The sequence below is a fragment of the Pelodiscus sinensis genome, chromosome 2 (assembly GCF_052426305.1).
Source record: "Pelodiscus sinensis isolate ZL-2025 chromosome 2, ASM5242630v1, whole genome shotgun sequence".
Lineage (NCBI taxonomy): Eukaryota > Metazoa > Chordata > Testudines > Trionychidae > Pelodiscus > Pelodiscus sinensis.
In genome coordinates, this window is record NC_143053.1 from 230,140,733 (window position 1) to 230,160,085 (window position 19,353).

Sequence of the window (19,353 nt, forward strand, 5' to 3'; positions counted from 1 at the left end):
ATTTGGTGAGGTGGGAGAAGTTAGCAGAGCAGATGGCATGTGTGGAAGTGTGCTAGGAAGTAAGCACTGAGATAGGAATGGGCAATTTTGTGCAGAGCATTGACTGTAAGGAGTTATCAAGAATGCAAACGGGTGGTAACAGAATCTGAACAGCAAACAAGAGAAGTGACTTTGGTTGCAGTATTGTATGGATTGCAGGTGACAGAAAGTAGAAAGTTGCAGTAGTCCAGGTGAGCCATGATGAGATCATCATTACTAGAGTTTATTTAGTGGGAAGGGAGGCTTTTGGAGAATAAGCGATTATTTCTGCTTTGGCAGCTAGGTCAGGTTCTTTTCCTATAATGACAGAAACTGCAGACAGTGGTCTCATTCTGTGTAATATGTTACCATAACTAATAATAATAGTAGTAATAATAATCAATAAAATGCCCAAAGCACATATCAGAAGTAGTAATCCAATAAATGCTGCACCAATTTCTCTCTCAAGCATTTTTCTTTATTTTCAGTATCAAGCCCAAAAATCATCTCAGAGCAGAGAAAGGGAAGGGTACCGTTTTCCTGTTAGCTTTCTGATGCTAATTTTAATCAGCCAAATACAATAGTAATCATTCTCTGCTTATGAAATAAATGTCTTATGTGGCCATGCAGGCAAATGCTGTTGTGACACAGGCAGATAAATATGGAAATATTATATTTGCATAGGTAGGAATGCAGCTTACTCTGAGGCAGTGCTGCAGTAATAATCAAATGACTACTGATGAATGTCAATTGGTTTATACTTAAATTGCAATGATCAGTCGATTTGAATATGCTTTATTTTTTCATCTCAAACAAATACAAAATATCACGTAGGCAGAGTCACTATTTAATAGTGTTAGATTCAAAATTAAGTCCAAATATTTGGGCTAACAGTGGAAAATTGCCAATGTGCAGTAGGTTTAAAAACAGACCAGGAGGATATTGTAATGTCAAAAGTTGCTGGATGAGGGAGTAATTTCCAACTCGGAAGCACTTTTCAGGAGACAATAGTTTAAACCCAAAATAAACAAGGGGCACATAGCTTTATCTAGTCAGGTTTCAAGGCTGCTTAAAGATTCTGGTGGCTAATACTTGCTAGGGAGCAGCAGAGAGAGCTAGTAGCACTGAAGGGCTATGTCTACACTGGTGGCTTCTTGTGCAAGAACATCTTGTGGAAGGGTCCTTGTGCAAGAAGTCTTGCACAAGAACACGTCCACACTGCCATGAAAGCTCTGATGGCCATTTTAGCCATAGGGCTTTCTTGTGCAGGAAATCCGTGCCCAGCGTCCACACTGCCCTCTTGTGTAAGAGCTCCTGAGCAAGAGGGCTTATTCCTGTTAAAAAAGAGCGTAGCTCTTGTGCAAGAAGCCCTCTCATACCACGCCGTACTGTAAATTTCCTTGCGCAAGAGCGGGCGGGCAGTGTAGACGCTCTGCGGATTCTTGCACAAGAACAGTCATACTTGCGCAAGAAGCCGTGAGTGTAGACATAGCCTAGGTGTTTTACAATCATATGAATAATATAATCATAGAATTGTATGGCTGGAAGGTTCCTGGAAAGGTGATCAAGTCCAGGCCCCTGAACTCATGACAGGACCAAGCACAATTTAGATCATCCTTGACAGGTGTTTGTCTAACCTGCTCTTAAATATCTCCAGTGATGGAGATCCCACAATCTCCCTATGCAATTTATTCCAGCGATTCTCCACCCTGACAATTAACAAGTTTTTCCTAATGTCCAACCTAAACCTCCCTTGCTTCAATTTAAGCCCATTGCTTCTTGTCCTATCACCAGAGGTAAAGAAGAATATTTCTCTCTCCTCCTTGTAACGAACGCCCTTTTAGGTGCTTGAATTCGTACAGTAGGTACAATGAAAGGAGGGAGGATACTGAAGAAACTGAACTTTCTTGAGGCCAATTTCTTCTGGAAAAAGTGATGCAATCTGGAAACACTGCCAAGTGAAAAACAGACAACAACCTTCCCCGCCTCCCCAAAAAATGTCCGTCGTTTGTCTTTATTCATTTGCTTTTGCTTTTCTCTTTGATCAGGTGATTCCATCTTTCCTTGTCATGTCCATCATCCTCCAATGCCCAACTCAAGTCTCACAAGAAGCAGGGCTTCAAAAAGGATTGGAGTAATACATGTACAAAATATGGGATGGAATTTCCTAATGGGGCAATGATCTCTGGGATGTAAACTCTACATGGCACTAGATTTGAAAGCAATGAGATTGTTAAAACTAAAGGGCCCATGATGGGTTCTTTGCACAACACAGGAGTATGGGATATAGAATAATAAGGTTGGAAGAGACCTTGGGTGGCCAATCCAACTAAATCATCCTAACCAGGGCTTTGTCAAGCCGGAACTTAAAAACCTCTAGGGATGGAGATTCCACCACCTCCCTAGGTAACCCATTCCAATGCTTCCTCCTAGTGAAATGGTTTTTCCTAATATCCAATCTAGACTTCCCCCCTTGCAACTTGAGACCATTGCTCCTTGTTCTGTTATCACTGAGAACAGCCTCTCTCCATCCTCTTTGGAATCCTGCTTTAGTTAGTTGAAGGCTGCTATCAAATCCCCCCTCACTCTTCTGTACATTAAATAAACTCAAATCCCTCAGCCTCCCACAAGTCATGTGCTCCAGCCTCCAAATCATTTTTGTTGCCCTCCGCTGGACTCTCTCCAATGCATCCACATCCTTTCTGTAATGGGGCCCCCAGAATAGGACACAATACTCTAGATATGGCCTCACCAATGCTGAATAAAGGGAAATAACTACTTCCCTAGATCTGCTGGCAATGCTCCTACCAATGCACCCCAATATGCTGTTAGCCTTCTTGGCTACAAGGGCACACTGTTGACTCATGTCCAGTTTCTCATACACTGTAATCCCCAGGTCCTCTTCTGCAGATATGGCCACTTGGGAGCCCCTACAACATGAAAGTGAGGACCCACCTTAGACTGAGCTGTCCCAGATGATCCTGATGGAAGATGCTGGGACTTCTAAGAGGACAAAAGTAAGAAGCAGGGCTACTGTATGAAGAAGAAGAGTCTTTTGGATCTGTCAAAGAGAATTCAAAATTGTAAGTGGTTCAAAACTTTTAGGGGAATATTTTGAACTGATCATTGCTTTGTATGTAGAGTCCTGTGTGGATATAAAATTTGTATTTGAAGCTGCATACCTATCCACAAAAATGAGCTGAGGATATCCCCATTCTTATCCACAGATGTGGATACCCACAGATACAAAGGGATATCCTTGGATTTGCAGGGTTGTATTCATATAATGGCCATTTTTAAACTCCCCTGGCTGAGGTTATCAACCTACAAAACAATATACAAAATCTCAAACACAGTTCATATGCTCTATGGTGTTTTTCTAAACTGGTCTGTTCCTTTGAATTATTGGTATCCCTGTATTTACAATTGCTGTGTGAATGTTTCTGCATATCGTCTTGAATTGGTCCAGATGGAATGTACTCCTCTGACAGGCAGAGACACTTATCAAGTCAGACTTCTATAATATTTTACCTTGAGGTGCACTGGAAGTTTATTGTCAAACCATGTTATTTTTTTATCCATTATTCATTTCAAAGGGATTCATTGTATTTGTAGATGTGTGGGTGGTGGGAGAGCCTTTTGATATGTGTACTACATAATCATTACAAGTTAAGGCTCCAGGCTGCTCTCTCATGGCTGTTACAGACATATCATGCTGCCTCAGGCCTAGGATGCTTTTCTTACTGGTTCCATGTAGTTATTATCCCACATTCCTTCTTGTTGCAGAACATGTCATTACTGTTGCTTTGTGCAGAGCCTGTCTTCTGACCCTTTCATGAGCCAAATCTGTCCTTGTTTGTATTTGCCTCTCCAATGGAAGCAAACTAGTCTTGCAAAAGCTGAATGAGTTTGTGTATCTGGTCCATCATGGAGCTGCACAGTTTCCTATGCAGAATATTTGAGCTAGTAATCAGAGTGGAGGGGGAACGGTGATAGTCCTGAGTAAATCAAATGCTATGTCTCCTGGCACCCGCTATATCCCTCTACACCTCAAGTCAGAGCAGATCCACCTGGGAATGAACTTCACAGGTTTCCCAGGAGCCAGGACTGGGAAGTAGCACTTGCATCCAGCAAGTCTCTCCCAGTTGTGGTACTTCACACATCTGCCTAGCCTGAAAACAGAAGTTGACATGTTTTATAGTAAATGTTTGATCACAACTCAAACGTGACAGCTGTTGAGGAAAGTTTGCTTCTTAAAACTGATTTCAAACACATTGCCCTCTAGACAAGATATTAGAGTGTATGCATGTTCAGTCTGACAGAACATTTGTAATATTCAGACATAGTCTCTCATGTTACTGTAGTGCAACAATGCGACTTAATGAACAGAAACCAACTCCAGAGCATACAAGCCACACACGACAGTGAAGCCTGCTAAATACACTTGTCATCAGCTCTGAGAATATAAAGGAAATGCTGAGCTAGAAGATTATAAGTTACTTTGGCAAATTGAGATTTTCCTTTGTGTGCAAATAAAAGGCACCGGCAGCACATTGCTTCAGTCATAATGCCATCAGTGCATGATGTGGCATCACTGACCTTGTCGTATTGTAATTTCTAAACAGAAACAAACATTAGAAAATTACTTTGCGGTACATTTCAAATATGTACTGCAAAATGGTAAAGGTTGTGGTATAACACATGTCCAAATACATTACACATATGTAAACCATAAGAAAGTTGCAGTAAAACCATCATAATGTTTGACAGCAGCCACGCTAATTAGTTTTAGAATCAGTTTGTCCCCTTTTGCTAAAGTAAATTTGTGAGCTCAGTCTGATGTTTCATATTTTCCCTTTCTTCCAGGACAGGAATGAATCTGTTGCACATGGTATTATATCCTAAAATTAATTGCTTACAGATCACTTCAAAATTAGAGGTCAGAAATAATTTTTGCCATTAACTTATTATTCATGTATGATCCAGCATATTTGCATGAGTTGTAAAACCACATATTTAGAGCCATTTGCCAATAAACGGGGAACATAAAAGTGTGCAAATACTGTAGAAATCAGGGATTAGAAAATGTAATAACAATAGAAAATTAAGTTAGCAAAGATATTTCAACAGTGAGGCAGTCTTCAGAATATGTGAAAGGAAAGCTATCCCCAACTCAATCTGTGCAATAGTATTTCTTCACAGAAAAGCTGAGACCTCATAGCTGAAAATAATTTATTATCATAACTTCCTGTTCCAGCATTTGTGTAAAGATGTAGCTGGCAAAATTAAAAGGACAACCAAGTTAATTTCAGCTCTTTTTCCTGAATGCACTAGCCAGCCCGTGCTGCGGCTCCCATTGAAATCACAATACATGGCAATTGTCAGACCACCAAAGAGAGAAGGGTGGGTGAGGGAACATTGGATCAGCTTCTGTTGCTGAAGCTGACAAACTTTTGAGCTTTCAAAGGGCTCTTTTTTGGGAGCCAGCTGGACTGACAGCCACAGCGGGGTCAGGGACAAAGTGTTGAGGACTCGGCTGGGTGAAGGGGAGGGCTGAGGTCAGTTACTGCTAGGAGCACAGTGCTGGGCCCTTCCCCTCCAGTCCTCAGAGCCATGCAGGGCTCCTACAGCAATTCAAAGAGGCCTGGGACTCCAGCAGCCATTGCTTCCACAGTAGCAGTGACGGCAGCTGGGAGCTACCTATCCCTTTGAAAGACTGTACGGGATCCTGCTTGCCTTGTCGTCCCCCCCATCGGCGAGCCTGTTGGGAGCTGAGCCTTCTCTAATCTCAGAAGCTTGTTTCTCTCACCAACAGAAGCTGGCGCAAGAAAAGGTGTTACTTCACAACATGGCTACAATGCTGCATGTCGGAGCAGAGCAGTAGTTCATATGTCTGACATTGGCCAGCACAAGACACTTCAGAGAAAGGTACAAGAAATTTCTTAGTGGACAATTCTGAAATTACCAGTCCCTGGAGAAATTTTCTTTCTAATAACCTGTCTAAGACAAAATTCTGAACTCCATGGAAATGAGAGTGTTTCCCTACGTAAAAGAATCAATGGACACAAATCAGATATTAGGAATGGCAACATACAAAAACCTGTAGGGGAACACTTCAATCTCCCTGGATACACAATTGCAGATCTAAAGGTAGCCATCCTGCTGCAAAAAAACTTCAGGACCAGACTTCAAAGAGAAACTGCTGAGCTACAGTTCATCTTCAAGTTTGACACAATCAACTCTGGATTAAACAAAGTGATAGAGATGTAGCTGTGTTAGTCTGGTGTAGCTGAAACAAAATACAGGACTATGTAGCACTTTAAAGACTAACAAGATGGTTTATTAGATGATGAGCTTTCGTGGGCCAGACCCACTTCCTTAGATCAAAGGAAGTGGGTCTGGCCCACGAAAGCTCATCATCTAATAAACCATCTTGTTAGTCTTTAAAGTGCTACATAGTCCTGTATTTGGATTAAACAAAGACTGTGAATGGCTTGCTAACTACAAAAGCAGCTTCTGCTCTCTTGGAATTCACACCTCCAGATCAGCTACTAGAAGTGGGCCTCATCCTCCCTGATTGGATCCACCTCGTCATCTCCATCCTGATTCTGGCCTGCACATTTATACCTGCCTCTGGAAATTTCCACTACATGCATCTGACGAAGTGGGTCTTTGCCCACGAAAGCTTATGCTCCAACACTTCAGTTAGTCTATAAGGTGCCACAGGACTCCTCACTGCTTTTTCTTAGCTGTAAGGGACATGAAGCACAAAAACAGGTCTCTCACTAGCCATTTAATGTTTTAATTTTGCATTTTGTCATTAAGCAAGGAGATTTGTAAATTATTCATTGAACATGATCTTTCTGTATATAAAGCAAGGGGTAATCCAAATAGCAAGTGTGATGAGAACAACCTTTTACAAACAGTCCCTGCCAGATTTGATGGTTTGGGTTTGAAACCAGAGTTTTCTTTCTACTAAGTGGAGTACCTGCCATTATAAAAGGGCCCTGCCGGCCTTCAAGGGTACAGGGCAAAGTGACTTACTCAACACAATCACTAAGTCAGTGGCAAAGCCAGTAATGGGAAGCTGGTTTCTTGAGTCCCAGACTTGTACCCTCTGCACTGTACCACCTGCAAGCCTGATTACCCTCATCCTCTTTACAGTAAAGGTGCTAAGCATCCTTCCCCTATCTGTCCTTGATTTTGTCTGAAAACTCCTCTCCTTCCTCTTTAGACCAGACCATGTGGTTGGAAACACTGGAATTTAAAATGAACAAATGTTTGAGTTCTAAAGTGAACGTCCTAGACAGATTATACTAATGCTTGTGGAACATAACTATGATATAATACATATATTATAATATAGCAATATATTATAATATAGCATAATTGTAAACATCTTACCTGTTCTACAGTCCAGGAGGTCCCTCTTTTTGGAACCAATGAAATGAAATGCAAGGCAATGTCTATTTCATTTCCTGGGTCTGTTTTATTCAAGAGATCCATAGCACCGCATTGGCATATTGGCACCTAAATGTGGTGCCTATATCACGAAGTATTTATTAGTGCACAACAGCATTACATTTGTAAATCAATACCTAGGATTACAGTTCCCAAGTAGCTCTATCTATTGGATAGAGTTTGATTTTATAACATTTCAAAGTTTGCTAGGGGTGGGTGAATGTAGGAGGGAATCCCGAATAGCAAAATTGCTTGGGTGAGTGCTATGTACTAAGAAAGGAATTAGCATCTCAGTAAGCAGATCTCTTCGGGGCTGATATTGATCAGGCCCTGCCTGTGTGTTTGCCTGGGGCTGTTTGGAGGATAATTGAGTGTCAGTCTGTCTGTGTTGTCTCACTGGCGCCGGGTGCTTTTGGATTTGCTAATTCTCGCTAAGTGTCTTTTGCCGGCTACTCCCACTACATCTCGCCCAACAAGCAGCCCGGCTCCTTCCAGCCACCCGTCTGTCTGCTTGGGCTCTATTGATCCCGAACAAATAAATACACAAAAATGAAAACGACACGCTCCTGTCTCCCCGCGGCCGGCTGGCGCAGCCTTGGCTCTGCCGATCGCTTCGGACCCCGCTTCCCTTCCCTGTCCCCGCAGCAGCCGGCCTGGGGCTGGGGCCGGTCCCCGGGGCTCTGGTTCGGAAGAGCTGGCTGAGCAGGGCGCGGAGGAGCTGGGGGCGGGCGGGGCAGCGCACAGCGCGAGGCTAGGGGAGGCCTGGGGGCGCCCCTGGCGGGGCGGGAAGGCGGGGCGCGTGGTGTGTCCCGCGGGGACAGGGCTCTCCTGCTGGGACGACAGCGTCGGGCATGAATTGCTGAGCCCCCTTCGCGGGCTCCCGGCGCGGCCCGGCTGTGGTGAGTGGCAGAGGAGCGGAGCCTATGAGAGCGGCGCTGGGAGGAGCGAGGGGCGGGCCCTGGGGCAGGCTGGGCAGCCGCGGAGCTATTTACAGCCTGGGAGGCTCCAGCCGCTGCCAAAGCTCGAGTCGGTGGCTGCGGGGCTCGGCGACGCTCTGGCCGGGCAGAGCTGCGGGCTCGCCCTGCTGCCAGATGTGGCTGCGGCTGGAGAACGGCCCCCACGGCGTGTGATCAGCCGGGCTGCTCCGCCTAGGGCGCTGCGCGCTGCCGCTTCCCGAGGCTGGCGGGGGGGAGACAGCCGCGGGCACCGGCGGGAGTCCACACGCTGCCCGCGCCGGGCGCTCGAGTGTGGCGCTGCGAGCTTCAGCGAGCCCTGGCGGGAGTCCTGAGCACGGCCGGGGAGAGGCCAGGGGGGCGGTTAAATGGATCGCCATTCCAGCTACAGCTTCATCTGGCTGCAACTGGAGCTGTGCGCCATGGCCATCCTGCTGACCCGAGGTGAGGGGCCGGGTGCGGGGCTACGCTGGGGCCCGCGGGGAGGGGTGCGGGGCGGCTGTGCGGTGGCAGGGCGCCTGCGTGTGGGGAAGGGCAGAGGGAGAGTAGATAGGGTGGCTCTGAACCCCCTTTTCCAAGCTAGAGGGCGCAACCTCCCCTGCCAGCCTTGCACTCCAGCTGGGAGGCTCCCTTGAACCGGGGTTTTCTCTCCCCGGCTCCGCTGGGAGCCCCCTGCCGAGCACTCCGCTCTGCCTTTGAAGCCCAGTGCCAAGCCTTTGTTCGCGTGTAATGTTTCCTCCGCTGAGCCGCGCAGGCTGGGACAAGCTCGCTTCTCCTTGGAAGTAGCAGTGACTGATCCCTTTTTTCCCCCTTTCTCTCTCCCTGCTTTCCCCGTCCCTACCTCGCTGCTAGAGCCTTGCCCCGGCTCATTGATGGAAGTCAGACCTTAAGGGCAAGCGGTTGTCAAAATGTTTGTGTTAGTCTGCCTTTAATGAATTTCTGACCGCTTCCAGCCATGGAGCCGGGCCATCTAGCGGCACACTGCCCCTTTGAGAGCTCCGGCGAGGTTTTACTGTGTGGAGCCCTGAGTGCCGGAACAGGGCACATAGCCTCGCCGCCCCCCAAGCGCTCGGTTTCTTTGTAAACTCTAGATCAGAGTGAACTAATGCCAGCCCCACGCCTCCTTCTCTACTTCTAAAAACTAGTAGTAGATTCGAAACGTGTCTAGCTTCCTGTTGCAATTGCTTCATTGCTGTAAATAGGTATGAAGTTTAAACACACTTAGTTTAGATTACTGTCTCCATACAATTCAGTGGCTGCTTAGCTAGCCTTTGTAAGGGGAAAGGTCACCATTTTGGCTCCTTATAATTGCTAAGATCCACGGAGGTTAAAGGATAAACTAGCACAGTGATGATGTGCTGTTATTTATTTATTTTGGAAGTAAGGGTGTAATTAACCCTAAATAACAGCCTTTGCAGCAGGCGGAGGAAAGCCTTCTGGCCCCATCAAAGGCAGGAGAACAGGGAGTGACTGAGTGATGTGAAGTCACAGATACTGAAACTATGTGCCTGATAATGATATAATTAGGGGCTCATAGACTTCTGGCTGCTGCTGACTTCAAAAGCCTGAAGAGAAGCCTGCAGTCTCTCCTGTAGCCATCTTGACTAAAAGCAGACATTTTTCTTTAATGGCTATATACAGTAACAAGAAAGAGGAAGGAACAGAAGGGCATTGTTCAGTTTCAAAATACCTAATACCCTTTCTGGCCTTTTGCATAGCACAGGAAGAAACTTTATGAATCGACAGAAATACAGTTTTAATACAAAGTCCATTCTGTTCTACTAAAAATGTGGCTTTAATTAAAATGGAGTTGTAATAACCCAATGACTAGAATGTCAAATTTTGTTTATAAAACTTGTCTTGGGTCAAAGTAGAATTTAAGCAGGGTCATATAAGCAAAATAAAAGTATGCTTAGTGTTTCATGTTCTTCCATATGATGAGCTTAATAGGACAGTCAACTTTGTTCTTGGCTTAGAAAGTTAATAAATTATATTAACTGTGAATTGATACTTTTTTCCTCCCCTCCAAAAAGTAAGTTCTGTGATTGTACATAAGAAAGCAGAGAAAAAACCTGCTTACTAATTTATAGGAAGGGTAACTCATGAAACCAAGAGAAGTTTGGCTCCTTCAGCCTAAAGGCCCAAGGGAGTTAATGCAAGCTGGAGCGACAGACAAGAGCTCTGTCATTTGGCTTCTATTAAGCAGAGTTATTAAAGAGCAGCAGGGACTTGAGGGCCCAGAGCCTGCAGGGAGAGCTTGGGCCTAAGATGGGCTGAAGTCTGGAAGTTAATTTGACTCCTTTCCCAGTCATCTCTTGTTATTTTAAGCTTAAGTGGGGAGGCGGCAGTAAAAAGGGTTTATTTTCAGAGTAGATGTTTCTATCAAGAAGTCTGACAATTCATCTAACTTTGAAAGTATCCCTGCATCTGTGGTAGGTAATTCACCAATAACTGAACTGGTGGAAGTCTTTAAGTAAATCTGCACTTGTAACGATGACTCCAGAAACTGCCTTCCAGTTCATTCTTTGAACTAATGGCATATTGAAATAGATTTGAGTTATAACTTGCCTAGAAAGAATAAGGTGAAGTTTTCCTTACCGTACAGGATGTGTGTATAATCATAACTGGCGGTTTGGAGAGCACAAAATGAAGCATTTTATGTAGAACTTTTTTTATCGCTTCCCTTCAGAGATGTTTGAGGTTTCCTGAGAGATTTTTTTAATATATACAACCGGTAGAAATGTTTCCCCTTTTTTTTGACCACATGTTGGATTAAATGCAAAACTAGGGGAGGAGATTTCAGTAGCACCCCTTCTTATGATTTTCCATTGAGTTGAAAGAAATTGACTTTGGCAAACAAACCACTAATTGTAAACTGCACCGTTCCTGTTAGATTTATTACAAAAAAAACTTTAAAAAGCCCTGTTGCATGAAAAGCTCTTCATAGGAAAAAGTTCCTTTTCTGAAGAGATCACAAATAGCTGCCCAATTTCACTAGTTGAAACTTTCCTGACTTGGAATTTCTATATTCTAATGATTCTAGCTGATAACTTTATAAGATGTTAGCTAAAGTTCTTAAACCTTAGCATAGCCCTGAGAGATAATAAACAGTTCTGCAGTTCTGATTACATATGACAATCAAACTCTGGAAATCCTGCTGTGTACTTAAAAGGAGTAATGCAAACTTGATAAAAGAATAGTTTTCAACAATCTAAATTCTAAAGCATTGCTGTAACACTGTTAGCTTTTGGGGAGAGAAAGGGATTGTTTCTCTTTAAATAAGGATTGGTTTGATATGTTTAGTGAATAGAAAAAAACTCTAGCAGGTATACAGATGTGGGTAAATGTTTTGTCTAGCAGCATGACCCCCCCCCCCCCAAAACCCTAGTCTTAATAAAGCTTAAAGTGTGACACTTTCATTATTCCTGCTTTTATCAGTAGTTATTGGTATTCTGTTGGTTTCCCAAAGGCCCTGATCAGGAATTAGGGCCCCAGTGTGGTAGGCACTACTCAGAAACAGAAAATGACCTAACTTTGCTCTGCAGGGTTTACAATCTATAGTGACCAAAATAAAATACTTTTTTTTTTTTTAGGTGAAATTAGATGCTACTGTGATGCTGCACACTGTGTTGCAACTGGCTATATGTGCAAATCTGAACTGAATGCCTGCTTCTCCAGACTGCTTGACCCGCAGAACACAAATTCCCCACTTACTCATGGCTGCTTGGACACTATTGCAAACACAGCTGACATCTGCCAAGCTAAACAGGCACAAAACCACTCCGGCACCACCATGCCCACATTGGAATGCTGTCATGAAGATATGTGCAATTACAGAGGACTGCATGATGTTCTCTCTCCTCCCAAGGGTGAGACCTCAGGTAGAGAAAGCAGTTTCAACTAAATCTCTGATCTTTAGGCTTGTGACAGCCAAGACCTTGTATGTCTGCTATTGATTTTGTTGTTAATGTAATTAGAGATACCAGAGGGAGAAGCATGTGGTGGGATGCAGAGATGGCTGAGTAGCTTTTATATCTGCATTAGCATTAGATGTCTGCCTGTAATGCTTGCTTCTCCACATTTCTAAGACTATTCCTGCCAGTGTAAGTATTAGTAGTACTTACACTGGCAGTTGATTTAATGAGTAACAAACATTTTCTTTCTTCTAGAAAAGGTTCAGAGAAATTGGTAGAGTACCTGTTTGTAGGTACCTTCCAGTGTGAAGTTATACAAACAGCAACTTTTAGTGTGTGGTTTAAGGAATTGCTAAATTTAAAATCATTTTTAGCTGAAACACAAACTTGACCTTGTTTTCCTTTTTGCAGGACAGGGGAGCAGATATCAGCATGACAACAGCAGAAATCTCATCACAAAAGTTCAGGAGTTGACCTCTTCAAAAGAACTGTGGTTCAGAGCAGCTGTAATTGCTGTTCCTATAGCTGGTGGGCTGATCTTAGTGCTGCTTATCATGCTAGCTTTGCGGATGCTCAGGAGTGAAAACAAAAGACTGCAGGATCAACGGCAGCAAATGCTTTCCCGTTTGCACTACAGTTTTCATGGACATCATTCGAAAAAAGGACAGATGGCAAAGCTAGACTTGGAATGCATGGTGCCAGTAACTGGTCACGAAAACTGCTGCATGACCTGTGATAAAATGAGACAGACAGACCTCAGCAATGATAAAATTCTTTCATTAGTCCACTGGGGAATGTACAGCGGGCATGGAAAGCTGGAATTTGTATGACCAACTCTTTTTTTTTTTTTTTTTTTTAATTTTGTCTGAGCTAAACTTACTAGGAAAACTCTCAAAGGCCTTTGGGTTCTGCTGGACAGGAGCACTTTATCTTAAACCCTCTATTCTTTTTTGAGAAACAAAGGACCTCTGCAAACAGAACTTTGGATATTTCCTCCGAAGGATTCCTGAAGTTGTCTTATTTGCACAGAGTAAAATACACTCAATGTATTGTTCGCTTTAAAATTATGAAAGCAAAAGTTAGAAGTTGTACACACTGTCATGTGTTTTGAGCTGTAAGGAGCTGAGAATTGAACTTAATAAACTGTCTACAAGCTCCTATGTTTCCTGACTTATTGTAAAAATTTTTAAATATATATATTTTGTCTGAAACTTTCTCGTGGTCTTTTTTTTTTTAATATTAAAGCTATTGTCAGGTGACACTAGTATTCAGGATAGAACTGTATAACGTCTTTAACTGTGTTCTCCTCCTGTAAAGTCCATCTTCCTGCAGTGGCAGAAGTGACCTTTTCTTTTCTCTGAAAGGTCTGCTCTGTGTCTCTGAATAGCCAACAGTGAGTCCACTTCTACCAGTTATTCCATTGCCTGACTGTTTAATGTGTTGTCCCATTCTTGCCACCCCCCAGCTCATTTTTTTTTTTCTTTTCCCCTGTTGTAGCTACAAGGCTGATTTCTTTGTTTTGTTCTTGATTAACTGTCCCTCTTCCCACATAAACATGCATTCATCTACGTAAACATAATTGGCCAGTAAATCTTGTGTCTTGGCTTAATATTGCTAGTCTTTATCTTTTTCCCTTGTAGCTCTTAACTGCTGAAAAATCTTTTTTTTTTTTTTTTAAATACTTTCCTCAGAACCAAGTCCATTTGATTATTTAGTGAGTGGCTGCCTCTTTGGTGTTCTAAATTGAAAAATCAACAAGATGTTCACAAACTCCAGCTCCTTTTCTAGTATTCCTGCGTAAGCTGCTTTCTTCCATTCCAAGTTTGAATTTAGTTTAGTTTTTGTTCTTCAAAAACATTAGTTGGCTTTATTTAATATCACTTAATGAAGTCAAGGCTTAGTTGTTAAAGAGCCTGGAGCAATTGAGGGCATAGAATATTTCTTCTGTTGTATGCTGTAATTAAAGTGGCCTTTCTGGAAAAGCAGGTACCATGATTTTGGGGGGAGGGAGGGAAACCAAACCCAAAGTAGTGCTCTTTTAAGTGGCTCTCTAAGTAACAAGCAGTATGAACTGAGAAAACTGACTAAAATATAATGGTTACCTTGCATTTTTACACATTCAAATCACTCCTAAACACTGACTAATCTTCAGACCTACTTCAAAGGGGGTGGGGTTTAAGTATTATCCACTTTGTACAGATTAGGAAACTGAAGTAGAGACATGAAACAACTTGCCCAAGGTCAAAACAGTGAGTCGGTGTAGCTGAGTGTAGGTCAAGAATGCCCTGCACTGTGTGTGCACAGTCTGTCTCTTTAGTGGCAGCATGGTCGACTTGGAGGACTGTGAGCCCCAGTTAGCTGGCATGGACCAGTCACAAGTTCTTAATTGTGCTGTAGACAGACCAAGTCTGTCTTGCCTTTTCAGTTGCAACACTTACATGGACCCCCCATGGACCCCAGGAGCAGAAACTGCCTAAGTGTAACATTCAGATTCTTATCTCAATCTTCCTTTCTAGCTGACCTTCCAAAATGTTCTTAGGTCTTCTATTGCTCTCTTACTCAGTGTGTTAATTTATATTAAATGCTTGTGTTGGGTTGGTAACTGTTCAGCCAAATATACTCCATACCTGGGAGCTATTTTTATGTAGATGGAACCCACTGTTGAACTGAAACAGGCACAGAAGTGGTGCCAAATTCAGAGCCAGTATAAATCTAATGAAAATGACTGCTGTGGGTTGAAGTGGTATTGACACTTTGCTAATATTCCTTCCAACTCCCTGGGGAATCTTTCTCTGCAAGTCCTATAGTCCATTTCAAGCACCTTGTGACCTGAGTCATTGGTTGTTACTACTAGGTCCTCAGGTATTCAAAGCAGCACCTTCCCTTTCTAGGCAAATGACTGCAATGCTCTACTGTTCCCTTTGCAATGAAGATACTGCTTTAGTGGCTGGGAGGGAGCAGGGCCATTTACCTTCCCCACGGACAATTTGAGCAATTTGTAGCCACAGGCTCCCTGGGGGTAGATCCACAGTGCAGCTAGGAGCACACTTCCCTGCTCAGGCAGACACAGGCTAGCTCTGCAGTGAAGAGAGCAGCACAGTAAGGAGCAGCTGGAGTAGGAGCTTGGGCTAGTGGCACGAGTATGTGGTCTGTACTCTAGCAGCAGCTTGGGATTCATGCATGTGCTGCTCTTAGCTACTCTATTTGAGCTTATGCTTATCCAGCATACATGGGAAGCAGGTTCACATTCCTGCCCATCTCAGTGCCTAGCCAGCTCTGTTTCAGTTCTCTGGTTGGCAGCTGATAGAGAGGGCAGTAAAGACCTAGTCCTTTTCCTGTAATGTAACTAGAGTTTGGTCACTGGCACACTTGGCAAGCGTTAAGCCTACATCATACCCAGCCACTTAATCCATTCACAATGAAATACAGGGCTCTCACCTCTCTTTTTTGAGTGAGGAGGGGAGGATCATGTGTTAGCTCTAGTCAAGCAAACCCATATGCTAAGGTCAAACACCTCTGCTCTTTTGACTCATTTTAGGGGTGCAATGCTAGTGATTAGGTCCACAAGATGTTTTCACTAGAACAATGGATTCAAAGAGCTAGAGAAACCAGGAACAAGAAGTGTGTATTTTCATGTATTAGACCGTATGGGACTTGATTACTTTTCTGTCTGCTATACTTTAGGGCTACGTCTACACTGGCATGAATTTCCGAAAATGCTTTTAACGGAAAAGCTTTCCGTTAAAAGCATTTTCGGAAAAGCGCGTCTAGATTGGCAGGATGCTTTTCCACAAAAGCACTTTTTGCGGAAAAGCGTCGTGGCCAATCTAGACGCGGTTTTCCGCAAAAAAGCCCCGATCGCCTTTTTCACGATCGGGGCTTTTTTGCAGAAAACAGTACTATGCTGTCTACACTGGCAGTTTTGCGCAAAAGTCTTTCGGAAAAAGACTTTTGTCCAAACAGGAGCAGCATAGTTTTTCCGGAAAAGCACTGATGATTTTACATGAGATCGTCAGTGCTTTTGCGGAAATTCAAGTGGCCAGTGTAGACAGCTGGCAAGTTTTTCCGCAAAAGCAGATGATTTTGCGGAAAAGCTTTCCAGTCTAGACACAGCCTATGGGTGCGTCTAGACTGGCAAGATTTTGCGCAAAAGCACTTGCTTTTGCTCAAAATCTTGCCGCCTGTCTACACTGGCCACGAGTATTTGCGCAAGAACACTGACTTTGTACTGTACAAAATCAGTGGTTCTTGTGTAAATACTCCGATGCTCTCGCTCAGAGGTAAGCCCTCTTGCGCAAGTATTCTTGTGCAAGAGGGCCAGTGTAGACAGCCAAGTTAATCTCTTGCGCAAGAAAGCCCTATGGCTAAAATGGCCATCAGAGTTTTCTTGTGCAGGATAGCGTCTACAGTGGCATGGATGCTTTTGCGCAAAAGCAAATCTTTTGCGCAAAGGCACTTGCCAGTATAGACACTCTCTTGCGCAAATACTTTTAACGGAAAAACTTTTCTGTTAAAAGTATTTGCGCAATATCATGCCAGTCTAGACGCAGCCTAGGAGCAAACTGAACTGTCTGGGCTAAACAGCTGAAAGGTTCTCCAGATGTGAGATCTGGAATAACAGATAAAAACATTGAGATTGTAAATGCGATGAGTGAAGCACGCTGCAAAATCTTAAAGCCTTCTCTACACTTCTTTCTCACCAGGGCAGCTGCCCCAGGGAGAACAGTGGTAGGTGTTCTAGGACAGTGTTTCTCAACCAGCGTCTGTCAACACTACAGTTTTTGTCAGAAAAACCCCCATTTTTCTGACAAAACCTGAGTTACGTCCACAGTGCAATCTCTTTCTTCTGAAAGTAAATTGAAATAACAGAGGAGGAGGTGTTGGTAATTCTCTTTCTATGAGGAAGAAGCCTTTTTCCGAAAGAGCTCTTTCACAAAAAAGTGTATGTGGACGGGGAAGAAGGGAGCTCTTTCAAAAGAAGAGGAAAAAGCACTGGTGGCCACTCCATCCATAGTAATCATGGCTTAAATGTGAGTAGTAATAGAGAGGTAGCCATGTTAGTCTGATCTTGCAAAAACAAAAGGAAAAACTATGTAGCACTTTAAAGACTAACAAGATGGTTTAATAGGTGATGAGCTTTTGTGGGCCAGACCCACTTCCTCAGATCACATTCTGGAAGAGAAGTGGCATGACCATATATACCAAAGGAATACAATGAAAAAAGTGAACACATTATTAAACTGACAAATCAGATTTATCACAGAAGGTGGGGTGAGGGAGAGGGATGGAGAGAATAGCTATTTATGAATCAATGAACGGCTAATCAGGGGTGATAATTGGGGAAGCTATCTTTGTAATGGTTAAGGTAATTAGCATCTTTGTTAAGGCCCATTCGTAAAGTGTCAAATTTAAGCATGAAAGAAAGAAATGAAGTTTCCCTCTGTAATCTGGTGTTAAAGTCTCTTTGAAGTAAGATGCATGTAGTAAGGTCGTTAAGATTATGTCCAGGTAGGCTGAAAGGCATCCACTCTGAATGGACACTATCTTTTGAAAAAGCAGATTGCTTTTTCCATGTGCTTTTTTGTGTGGATGCTCTCTTTCAGAAGTTTTTTGGAAGATTTCTTGTGAAAAAAGGTTCTTCTGAAAGAAGCCTGCTGTCTAGACATAGGCCTAGTGGTACAAGTACCCTTAGTGGTACTTGAGAGAAGTCTGGAGGGGGATGGGGGAAGTATGTCACCACAACTGAAATTTAGAGAAAACTGAATTTTTGTGTTAAGTGTTATGGCACTTTGTACTTTTTACACCCAAAAATGTCATTGCTCACTCACCTACCGATTAAGTTGTTTAAACAAATGTGTTGCAAATTTTGTGTGTAGAAATGTGATAAAAAATGTGGTAGAATTTTTTTGTGTGTGTCTGAAAGCTGTAGGCACTGGGGGTACTTATAATTTTTTTTAAATGGGTACTTTATAAAAAAAGGTTGAGAAATGCTGTTCCAGGACACACAGACAAGCTCCGGTGGCTGCCAGTGTTGCGACCTCATCGTGCTTCAAATCCTGGTTGGCTAGTGAACTGGTTTTCAAACTTCTTTTTCGCAAGATCCAGTTGAAGAAAATTGTTGATGCCTGTGCCTCAACATAATTTGACTAGAGTGTGGGCTCTGGATAGGGCCAAGGATGAGAGCTTTGGAGTGTGTGTGTGGGGGGGGGGGAGGGGTCAGGACAGGGCAGGAGAGGCTTATCTTGAGCAGCTCCCGATCAGGGGTGCTAAGACGGCCTTCCTGCCTCTCCTGGCACTGCAGTCCTTGCTGTGCCCCAGAAGCAGCCAGCAGCAGGTTCCCAGCCTATGGGAGGGCAGAGCTCGTGCTCAGGGCAGGAGTAGTATGTGGAACTGCCCCCACCACCTAAGAGCCAGCCTTGTTGTTGACCACATCTGGGGGACAGTGCAGTCTGTGGTGCCAGGACAGGCAGGTAGCCTGTCTTAACATCTCCACTGGTTACCCTGCAGCAATGAGACCCAATGCCTGACATTCCACAACCTGATACTGGGCCATGACCCATAGTTTGAAACCACTCAGCTAGTGGTTTTATGCCCATCAACTCATGTAGAAACGTGCCTGGTTTTACAACAGGTTACACAAAAAGCACTAGCAAAGTCAGTACAAACTAAAGTTTCATAGACAGTGATTTAGATACATTTCATAGTAAACAGTGTAAGTCAAGTATTTATAGCCTAAATGATATATAATGATGTGAGGGAAATGAGAAAGTCAGCAATTGCTCAGTAATAGTGGGTGGGGACTCTCATAGGGTATGTCTATGCTACAGCGTTATTTCAAAATATCTAATTACGAAATAGCTTATTTCGAAATAATGCCTCTATACACAAAATGTAGTTCAAAATAGCACGTCCACACTGAGTGGACGCTGAATTGCATTGAAGGCTGACCGGAACCAGGTCTGGCAGGGCATCAGGTCAGGAGTTACTTTGTGTGACTGCTGCCTGAC

The 19,353-nt window shown here is 43.5% G+C and overlaps 1 protein-coding gene across 2 annotated transcripts; it reads left to right on the plus strand.

Moving 5' to 3' along the window:
* Positions 1 to 8,485: 8,485 nt before the first annotated feature.
* Positions 8,486 to 13,557, plus strand: BAMBI (BMP and activin membrane bound inhibitor). 2 transcript variants are annotated; one of them, XM_014574441.3, is made up of 3 exons: positions 8,486 to 8,876; positions 12,026 to 12,313; positions 12,758 to 13,557. In XM_014574441.3, the coding sequence occupies exons 1-3, from the start codon at positions 8,801 to 8,803 to the stop codon at positions 13,174 to 13,176; spliced, it is 783 nt and encodes a 260-aa protein (XP_014429927.2). In that variant the 5' UTR covers positions 8,486 to 8,800; the 3' UTR covers positions 13,177 to 13,557. The 2 variants fall into 2 exon arrangements, with proteins under 2 accessions (XP_014429927.2, XP_006124837.2); XM_006124775.3 differs by having other exon boundaries at positions 12,026 to 12,301.
* Positions 13,558 to 19,353: the final 5,796 nt, after the last annotated feature.

Coding starts and splice junctions, on each gene's coding strand:
- BAMBI (XM_014574441.3), top strand. CDS start 8,801: ATGGATCGCCATTCCAGCTACAGCTTCATCTGGCTGCAACTGGAGCTG. Junction 8,877..12,025: donor GGCCATCCTGCTGACCCGAG/GTGAGGGGCCGG, acceptor TTTTTTTTTTAG/GTGAAATTAGATGCTACTGT. Junction 12,314..12,757: donor TCCCAAGGGTGAGACCTCAG/GTAGAGAAAGCA, acceptor TCCTTTTTGCAG/GACAGGGGAGCAGATATCAG.